The 10,498-nt window shown below is 57.6% G+C and overlaps 1 protein-coding gene across 1 annotated transcript; it reads left to right on the forward strand.

The window, feature by feature from the left end:
* Window positions 1-3,278: 3,278 nt before the first annotated feature.
* NGA_2033000 (putative udp-glucosyltransferase) lies at window positions 3,279-4,353 on the forward strand (the record flags this gene model as incomplete). The annotated part of the gene is made up of 1 exon (XM_005853405.1): window positions 3,279-4,353. A coding segment is annotated over exon 1 (874 nt), but the record flags the coding sequence as incomplete, so codon positions are not given.
* Window positions 4,354-10,498: the final 6,145 nt, after the last annotated feature.

Consider the following 10,498-nt stretch of genomic DNA (forward strand, 5'->3'; position numbering starts at 1 on the left):
AAGGAAAGAGGGAGGGAGGGAGGATGAGGTATTGGGCCTCAAAGGACAAGTACAGGTACCAACGTACTAGTCTTGCTCCCTTTGGTCGTGCTCCCAGTCGGGTTCAATGCATCACTGCTGCAGCATACGCGCATTCGCACAACTACTGGCCAGTTTTATACATCCATGTGGTACGGGGGATAGGGGTGGTGCTAAAGGATTAGTTATGTGAAGTTCATGGGCAAGATTTGTTGTCCTTGCCGCTTTGCACGTCGAGCCGGGCATGGACACCTCGTGCTCTCCTGTCCCGCATTATCGAACCTAACAAAAACGAGGAAACATGTTGACTACATGAGTAGCACGCCAAAATTACATTCAGAGTGGCATAGAATTTAAAAAGGGGGCATAAACACGTATTTTCCCGCTTTTAATGAGCCAGATTTGGGACGGGTACATCGACAGAGCGATGGCAAGGACATACGCTAAAAAAGCATGTGGTACGGCCGTCAAGCCTGAGTATCTCACCTGTTTATTCTACAAACTCAACAATCCGTAAATATAGGAACGCTTTTCACAGGATCGTCCATCGGCTGGACATAAATTTGCGAAAAAGCAAGTAGGCATTGCGGCAAAGCAATCCCCCTTCCCAAGGCACGTCTTCCATGACACATTTCTGAAGCAGCACCCATCGAGAACTCTGTCGTCGTCGCCAAACAGGCTGTATTGATAGTATAGAAACCATATCGGAGGTCTTTCCAGCCAAGGCGGTGGCTTTACGTGGCGGCACGCATAGGCGTGCGACTTGGGAGTCGTTCGGGGTGTAGACACCTGCCCTTTGCTACCTCAAGGAAGAGCTTGACCTAGAACACGTAAATATCATAAACTCCCAAAAGGACAACTTCACTGCAGTCTAGACATGGGAAATCGAGTGGAGGTGTCCCAAATCGTTGCCGCGGACGACAGCAAGTGGCGGCGGCGGCGGAGAAGAGGGAGGGGAGGGAATCAAGTCGGGCCCAGCAGGCTGTCAGACACAAGGTACTCTTTCAGGGTTGCGACGGCTATGCTAGTGACAGGTCTATCAATCTTGACGTCGTCGGGTCCCGGGGGATCGCGCGTGCATGCCCTCGTGCTGCCTGTGTCTTTCTCGTCCTCCACGGTATCCTCCTCCCCTCTCTTGCTCTCTGCCGGGGCCCTCCGAGGCACTCATCCCCACACCCGGTCGCCTCCTGCTAGCTTGCTCGCTGCCTCTCTCATTTCGAAAGATCAGGATTCCTACCTGAGCGGGGAAGGCGCCTCTCCATCCTGCTTCTCCCCTCCCCCACCCTCAACCCCTTCCTCCGCCCGCCCTCCTTCCCGACCTCCACTTCCTCCTCGTCTTCCCCCGCGGCCCCAGCCCTTCCAGGAGCCGTACTCCCAGCAACATCCTTACCAAGCCCCTCCCCGCTCACCCCACTCCTTCCGGAGCAGCACGCGGAACGCGACCCGGTGGGTGGAAGCCGCCCACATCAACGGCACCGCCCTCCCTCCCCAAGACTACCTCCTTTTGAAGGACTTGGTCCGTCGGCGCGAGGCCATGCAGGCCCGGGCGTTTTGTTTCAGTCTCCTGGAAGGGTCGAGACCCTTGAGCGTTCATTCCTACCTGACATTGATGAAAAACCTGGGCCGGGCAGGTGATTGGGAGGGGGCTGTGGGGATTTTTGAGGCCTTGCGTCGACGTCACCAGGGCGTGGGGGGGAAGGAATTCATGAAACTCATCCGCGTCCTGGCCCGCGCGGGGAAATACGAAGCGGCCATGGCGTATTGGGACAAAGCGGAGGCCCTGGGACTCGGCCCCCCCCTCCATCTTGGACTTCAACAAGCTCTTCGACATTTTGGGTCGGGCAAAACAATGGCCGAGGTGTCGGTCCTTGTACGAAAAAATGTTCGCCATGGGCGTCCGGCCCAACAAGAGCACCTACCAGGTCTTGGCCCATTCCGCAGCTGTCTCGGCGCCCTGGTCGGAGGTGCTGCGGATTTTGGACGCGGCGACCCAAGCGAGTTGCGCGTCCAACTACGTCTTTACCATGGCGTTGAAAGGCTTGAAGGTGCGTCGAAATTGGAAAGCCGCCTGGGCCTTGATCCAAGAAATGCGGGAACGTTGGCACATCACGCCCGACACGGTCACCTACACCGCCGCGATATCGGCCTGCGAGCGGAGCAGTAATTGCACGGTAGCCTTGTCTCTGGTGGCATTGATGGAAGTCGATGGGGCCCACCCGAACCAGTACACGTACTCGGCAGCCATCAGCGCCTGCGGACGGGGGGGTCGGTTGGACGAGGCGAAACGTTTGTGGGGGGAAATGAAATCCCGGGGGCTTCGGCCCAATTTGGTCGTGTACAACACGATGCTCTCGGCCTGCGAGCGCGGGGGCGACGTGGACGCGGCGTTCGACTTGCTGGAGGAGATGCGTGCCGCGGGCATCGACCGGGACGTGATCACCTGGAACACCCTCATCAGCGTCTGCAAAGAGCGGGGGGAGTGGGAGCGGGCGCTGGGGTGCTTGCGAGACATGCAGACCCTGGACCGGGTGGAGCCGGACACGATCTCCTTCAACGCGGCCATCGCCGCCTGCGCCCGGGGCGGGGCGGTGGAGGAAGGCCGGCGGTTGTTGGGGCGAATGAAAGCCCAGGATGTGGACCGGGACACCTGTACCTACAACACCTTGATGGACGGGTACACGCGCGCGGGGTCTTTCCCCGACGTCTTGCACGTCTTGGATCAGATGGGGAAAGAAGGGGGTCGAGCGCGGCCGGATGTGATCAGTTACACCCAGGCCTTGAGCGCTGCCGAGAAGGTTGGGGACTACGAAGCCGCGGACCGGCTGTTGGCGGCCATGAAAGTGGCGGGTATCCGTTGGAACCAATATACCTACGCTGTGGTCATGGCCCTCTGTGAGAAAACGGGCCGCTGGCCCCAGGCCTTGCACTTGCTCCACAGCATGCGCCGGCGCGGCCTGACCCCGGACTCGACCTGCTACACAGTGGTCGTCAAAGCGTGTGCGTCGGCCCAGAAGCTAGGACATTGCTTGGCGCTCTTGGAACGGATGCAGAATGATGGGGTGGTGCCTACTATCCATATCTATACTATCTTGGTCGGAGCCGCGCTTATGAAGGGCAAGGCGCGGACGGCGGTGGGGTTGTACCACGATATGTTGGCGAGGAGGGTACATCCCAATGGGGTCTTTGTCTCCGCGGTGATCCACGCGCTGTTGGAAGGGGGGGGAAGTCAGGTGGTGGGGGGGAAGTTGGAGGAGGAAGGGAAGGAGGGGGAGGGCGTGCAAGGCGGTAATAGGGAAGAGCATGGGCGCCAAGGGAGGGACGGACAAGCATTGATCCGATCGGAGCGGTGGGTGGAGTCGGGCCGGTCGACGAGGGCCGGAAGCCCAGGAGAACCAAAACGCAAGCGCCCCCCCCCCCCCCTGTCCACGGGCCGCACACGAGCCAAGACAATTTTGACGCGCATGGAGCGGGAAGTTCGGCGGGCACAGGTAGTGGCCGGGGCGGAAAAGCGGTCCGGAGAGACGGAGGACCCCAGGAGCGGGGAAAGAGTCGTTCCAGGGTCGGGGCAGGGGGTGTGTTTGGACCGGCGGGAGTACCACGTCTTGCTTCGCGCAATTTGTCGGAAAGGACATTTGGCGTTCGCCCATGAAATTCTCCAACACATGGTCCGGGTCCACTTGCCTCCCGATGTGACGGCCTACAACTACTTGGTCCTAGGGTACGCGGCGCGGGGAAACGCGGCGGCCACCAATGCCCTGGTGCGGGAAATGCATCGCAAAGGGGTGGAACCGAACGTGTTCACCTTCATCAATCTGGTCCGGGCGTGCACGTTGGCGGGGTGTCCGGAGAAAGCGCTGTCGGTGGTGGATCCTGCTTTTTCCTGGGACTTCTACTCGGCGGCCATCACCATTTATCATCAGTCGGGTTGTTTTGCGGAAGCGGACGCTTTGTACCAACAAGCCGTGCTGCATGGGAAGGTCCCGGTTGACGTTACCTTAACTCCCGCGGACCATGCCCTGGATTTGCATGGCATGTCTGCCCCCGTGGCTGCGGCCGCGGTGCGGTACGCGTTGAAACGGATAAGGGAAGAGTGGTGGCGGTGTGGACCGGCGGCCGTTAAAGATTTGGTGTTGATCAGTGGCGTGGGAAAGGGCAGCCTCGTTCCATTTCGACCGACCTTGCGCCCGGCTGTTCAGGATATGTTGGTGGAGCAATATTACCCACCGATTGACAGCACAACGCAGCCGGGGAACGCGGGAAGGGTGGTGGTCGGGCGGGAAAGCCTGTTAGCTTGGTTGGAAGGAAAGGAGGGCGGGGGGCAGGGCGAGGGGGAGGGCGGGCGAGAGGACCAGGAGAGGGATGTGGCAGAGGAGAGCATGAGTTGATAGAAGACCGAAGACTGGAGGGCCTTGTTTTTGACAATAGAATGCGAGGAGGACGAAGGCTGTGACTGGCATGAAGGGGAACAAGCGGTGGGATCGGCGAACAAAATGGATGAAATCTCGTCATCCTTGAGAAGGATGGGACGGATGCAGTGTGCAAAGGACAAAGACGACGCGGACAGGACGAGTTAAGATCATAGCAGAACCCGGGATTTTGCATTGATAGCAAGGAGGCATGCGAATGCAAGGGGAGAGTAGGCTGCGGTGGGGTTGTGTGGCCAGAGAGGGAAGACGCACCGTAATGAAACAACTGAGACTGATAGCGTTCAGAGGACGCGAGCATGAAAGCAGACGCAGGATACACGACTGATGAGCGGTGGAGAGTCTAGTCTGGATAATTATTCGATGGGAGGACGGATGCAGATGATTGCCAGGCTACCAACGCGACAGACGGAAAATGACCACGCAGATGTGAAGACGTCCGGTACCCCTCGTTTCATCACATTCCTGCCCCCAGCGGCGTAGTGGCAACACAGCACCTTTCTCATGGGGTATGTGGGAGGCATGATTTGTGATGGACGGACAAAAAGCCAAGCGTTCCTGAAAAGAGGTATTTTCTTCCCTAAGGTAGAGGCAGGAAAGGGCCCATGCGTTGCCGAGTCCTCAAACGTACGGGACGATGATCAATGTACAGTGCTTGCTTTCTTTGTATGTACATCCTACCTGGCACCCGCCACCCAGACAGTCGGCCGGCCCCCTTTCCCTCCCTCCTTCCCACCCGCCTTCCACGACTTTGTGGGAGTGCCCCATCATTCCCCCTCCTCCGTCCCGTGGCATGGGCCCCGCCCCTTCCCCCCGTCGTTACCCTACTCTCCTTCTCCCTCCTTCCCTCCCAGCTTCGCCGACCACCCCTCCCTTTATTTTCCTCACGCCTCCCCCCCCCGGGCCCCTCCCACCCCCTCACACACGACCCAGACCAGCCAGTTCAACGCCCCCGCCAGCCTGCGCAGCACCACGTTCCACCCTCGCTCCTCGCCCAGCCCCAAACTCGCCACGTCCAGCTCAAACAGACGCTCTTCCTGCTCCAACGCCAGCGCCCGCTCCCCTTCGTCGACCGTGAGCACGTGTTTTTGAATTTCCGTTACCAACAGGCACAACCGTCGGACCCCTTCGTCCATCCGCGTCGCCTGCTGCTGCCTTAATGCACTTGCCGAGGCCCCGCCCGCCCGGCCGCCCCCTCCCTTCCCACCCAATCTCCCCCCTTCCACCACAAAGAGGGGAAACGTGAGCTGAGATTTCTTACCCGGGTCTTGGACGATGCGGGACGCCCCCCCCATGTACACCGCCCTGTATCGGCCCCTCCCCCCCTTCCTCCCCCCGCCCGGCTCCTCTCCCCTTTCCTCCCCCCCGCCCTCAAACCCAACCGCGTGCACGAGGGCAATCACCAACAACACGACCCGACCCCATGCAGCATTGATCTCCGCCCACCACAGGTCCCGTCGAGGGTCTTCCCGCCTCGCCACCCGAAGCCCGTGGACCCTGAAGACGGTCTCCCCTCCCCCACTGCTTCCCCCCGGCTCCAACGCCACCAAAGCCTCCTCCTCCCGACCTTTCCCCCCCTCCCTCCCGCCCTCCCTCCCTCCCTTCCTCCCAAAGAGTAACATCTTCAACACCGCGTGGCCCGGGCGTTGAAGTGCTTCCGCCCGAGCATGCAGCCTCTCCACCTCCCGAAGCATTTCCTCCACCCCTTCCTCATCCTCCCATTTATCCTCTTCGCACCGACACAGCGCGTCCCAAAATTCTTCCTCCCGAGCCCTCACTTCCCGCTCTCGCATCGAGAGGAACCTTAACTTTTCCCTCAAGCTCTCCTCCTCGCCCCGGCTCACCTCCTCCTCCTCCTGCAAAGCCTTCACCGCATCCTCGGCCGCGCTTCGAGCGAACGTAAGGGAGGGAGGAAGGGAGGGAGGGAAGGAGGGGGGCGCCCTTCTGGGTGATGACGGCGTTGTAACGGCCCTCCTCCTCTGTCAGGTAAGCGAGTTCCTAGAGAGGGAGGGGAAGGGAGGCGCGAAAAGGAGGGAAGAGGGGAAGAAGGATCCCGCAAAAATTTTATGGGCCCTAGGAATCCCAAGAAAGAACTCATTCTTCCCACCCTGTCCCCCCCCCCTCCCCCCACTCCTACCTTGTCGAGGCCCTGCAGCATCACATTCAGGCAGTGGGAGCAGGCGGGCGCGTCCGAGTCAATTTTTCCTGCCCCATACTCGAGCACCATCTCCGCCCGTCGCGAGGTCTCAAAAAGACCAGTATAGGAAGTAGGACGCGGTGAAGAGTTGCTGGTGGCGGTGACTGAAGAGGGGGAGATGGCGGCGGCGGCCGCTTCTTGAACGTGGATGTAAGACATGTTCATGTCCGCCATGCGGGCCACCATGACGAAAGAAGCAGGGGAAGAGGGGGGACCGGAAGGTGGGGGGGAAGAATGAAGGGAGGATAAAGGCATCGAAGAAGCGGCGCTCGGCGTCCAAAGGGAGGCGCGACTGGAGGAGGAAGGTGGCCGCTGGAAAGGAGGAGGAGGATGGGAAGAACATGGAGGTGGAGAGGGAAGAGAGGAAGCAGGTGGTGAAGAGGGTCGAGGTATAGACGTCTGGCAAGCACCTGAATGTGATGAAGCAGTTGTTTGGGTTTGTGCGGTAGAAGTTGGGAGACGCCAGACGGGGCGGTCGCAAAGGGTACAGAGCGACGTCGAGGAAGTTGTGCTCAAACTCGTAGCTTCGTGGCTCTCCATGTCTTCCAGAGCCCTATTTGTGTGTTTTATCAGACAATCAATATGTCTAGAGAATTACGTTTGGATGAGCGGGAAGTTTCCTCTTTAAGTAAGCATTCTGCCCGTAGCAGGAGGAGAGAAGAGGTAGGCACGATGGAAAGATTGTCAAGATAGTGCCGTAAAACTCACATCAGTACGTGCGCCTCTGTGCTCCACAGCGTTGTCAAGCTACATAGAATAATAAAAGGGTCTATACTCGCAAGCGAAGCCTATGTGCTGGAGAAAGCTGGTGCTACATTGGGACAAGAGGTTGCCCTGAGCAAAGGCCATCACAGACGAGAACTGACGCCGGCCTCAGTTCAAACTTTCAAAAGTCCGTTACACGCGACCTTTGACCCCACAGTTTTCACATCCGTGCCGAACATGGACCTCCGAGCGTCTGCACATCCAGTTGAACGCAGGGATACCATGGATTGTCAATCCTTGTCGTGGGAACGGTGACATGCGTGAGAGGCATTTTCTTGGAGCGGAGTAGGCAGAATCTCCCCATTCTAGGTCAATGATTCTCTACATACGGAAGAATTGCGTAAAACCTCGTCATAAACATTTTTTGGGTCTTTTACCATACCATTTCGTCTTCTATAAGCGTATGGATAATGCCCTGATAACGACAAGCATAAGTTTCCAGTTGAAAAGTCATGAAATGAAGTACATGAGCAACCTGTTGTTCCTGATGTGCGCATATCAGGGTTGAGCAGAATCCTCCCTTCGTATGAAATCGAAGCTGGTACCTGAGAAATGTAACACAGACAATTGTCCCATGGACGTTCACGGGCCATCGCCAGGCATGTTGCTGACTACTTGATTACATGTCCCCGGTGGTCTAATTCCTGATGGCGGTTGCCGCAGGCTGCAGTCTCACTTTCGGCATTTTTTAAAAAGGGTCATGATGGATTGTGCCTGATCATCCATTTTTTGTGGAGTCTAGTCATGCTTCTTTCTTCCGTGACTAGATCCACTATGGTAATTCATAATTTTCGGAAACGGGATAATATCTGCAAACATTTGCAATAAAAAGGCAGTGCTATTCACTAATTGTTCTTCGAGCAAGCTGTCTTCAGTACTATCTACTTGAAATCGAATTCATTTAAATACTTTATAGACGCCTGAAACAAACTTTGACGGTTTTAGCCCTCAAATGGTGCACATTGTGCCTCCGAGGGTCGCGGTCTAAACCCGACGGCAAGTTGGGAGAGTGGTAGGACGCCCTTAAACGTTACTACATGAACAACAACATCGATCAACTTTCTAAAAATATTGCCGATCCTCTAATTTCATGTGTAGTGCCCGGTATTCCTCAAGCTGCACGATGTATGAGAGGTTGGCCAAGGTGGTCAGGACGCGTCTCGGGAAACAACAGGCAATCTCCACCTTTTCCCTCGATCACATTACCTCATATGTTACGGATCTCTCGAAATGTTGCAGGAATAAATACTGCTTCTCAATCGCATGCATGATAGTCCCCCAGTCCTTTCCGACCCGTGGGGGGGGGGGCGCGCAATTCATTTTTGTGAAAATATCGGCGGCAGGTAAAGCACGACCGCCCAAATTTTTACGTCACGCCCCTCTTAGCCGCTCGCATCGCGGGACCGCCCTTGAGAAAGACCGATGGGTTCGACAAGGCAAATGTTATCTCAGGCAATCCTGCCGCAACGCACATGCAATGTCGTCAGGCAGCACATGTGCATTGCATGCCAGGCTTTTGCTGTGTGCAGAGTGCGAATAAAGTACTTTTGTCCCCTGAATGGCAAAGCAAGCACTTGTTCCGCTTAGAAGCGACCTTCCGTCTGTAAATTGACTTTTGAAGAGGGCCTTATCGTCCAGGTCGTTTCAAGCATGACTTGTAAAAGAGCTTAATTATTGTACGGCTATGCGTTGCCCGCACAATTTTGACGAGTTTGGCCCCGATCTGACGGTGGCGATGTTTTGGGTGTCGGTCTCCTGGGAGCGCAACGTGCCGTCCCTCCTTCTACCGAAGGCGTGTAATTAAATACACAAATGCATATACATTGACAGCCATTGAACCTACCCATTCGCTCATCGGCCAGGGCGTCAGGGAGTTTTCTCGGGGGAAAGAAATACGAAGGAAGAAAGCCTTAAACGTTGCGTGCACATGCCCGCTTAGCCTACCACGTAGCGTGGTCGCCAGGCCTTACCGGGGGCCGGACAGGAAATACGTGGCTTCTTGGGTACTTCAATCGATCCTTTCCTGCTGCAGCATCGCTTGGTGCCGCCGTCCGCACGCCCTTGCCAGGAAAGCGGCCGCTACGGTCGTAAGCTTCGGGACGGGTCACCGCGTAGCCACAGACGTCACGCGGGCTGCGGGTACCCTGTTTGCATTTCGCTTGGATAATGCCCGAGGTTTACTATGAAGACGATCCAGCGTCCCTTGGGAGTTGGGACCGAGGAGATGGTGGCGTGGAGGAAAGAGAGGAGGGAGAGGAACTCGACGATCGGGGTGGCACTGGCCCCTATTCCACCCAGGGGGTGGAGGGCGTTGAGGCCCGGGTAGGTATGGGGATTGATGAGGAGGGAGGATGGAGGAGGTTCGGGCGACCGCAGGGAAGGAAGGGAAGGCATCAACTGCGGGAGTGCTACCTTGGGAGGCGTGCCACAGACCTGAGAAATATGCCGGCTTTTCCCCTTGCTCGTGCTTGAAGAAAGCTCACCCCTCCCTCCCTTCCTCACTTCCTCCCTCCCTCCCTCCCTCCTCCCCCCTCCTCGCCATGCTTTCCAGAAGGAATGTCGGAAAGACCCTTTCCCTACGTCCCTGCTTCCCCCTTGCCAGGACAAGGACGCGTATTTCGCGGAATGGGCCGCCCGGCGAGGAGGACTCGAGTCGCTTGTCACCACCCCCACCACAGTTCGTCTCGAGCACGTGTCTCTGCAACATATGAGAGGGGTGAGGACCAAGGCCTTCCCCACCGTGTGGGAGAGCGTGGCGGAGCCGGTCAAAGGCTGGGTGGAGTGGGCGGTGGGAAGGTGGGAGGGGGAGGGGGGTTCGTCCTGGTGGTGGGGGTCGAAAAACCGGACGAGGAGGAGAGGGAGAAAGGAGAAAACTGCGGGCACGGATGGGGAGACGGAAGCGAGCATGGCCCTTGAAGAGGGGAGGAGGAGGAGGAGGAGGAGGAGGGAGGGGGGAGGCGACGGATGGTGATGGCCTTGGAAGGGGTTTCGACGGTGCTGGAGCCGGGCCGGTTGCATTTGGTGCTGGGAGGGGCCAAATCGGGAAAGACTTCGCTCTTACAGGTGAGGAAGGGAGGGAGCGAGAGAGGGAGGG

The sequence above is a fragment of the Nannochloropsis gaditana genome (assembly GCF_000240725.1).
Source record: "Nannochloropsis gaditana CCMP526 unplaced genomic scaffold scaffold911, whole genome shotgun sequence".
NCBI lineage: Eukaryota > Eustigmatophyceae > Eustigmatales > Monodopsidaceae > Microchloropsis > Microchloropsis gaditana.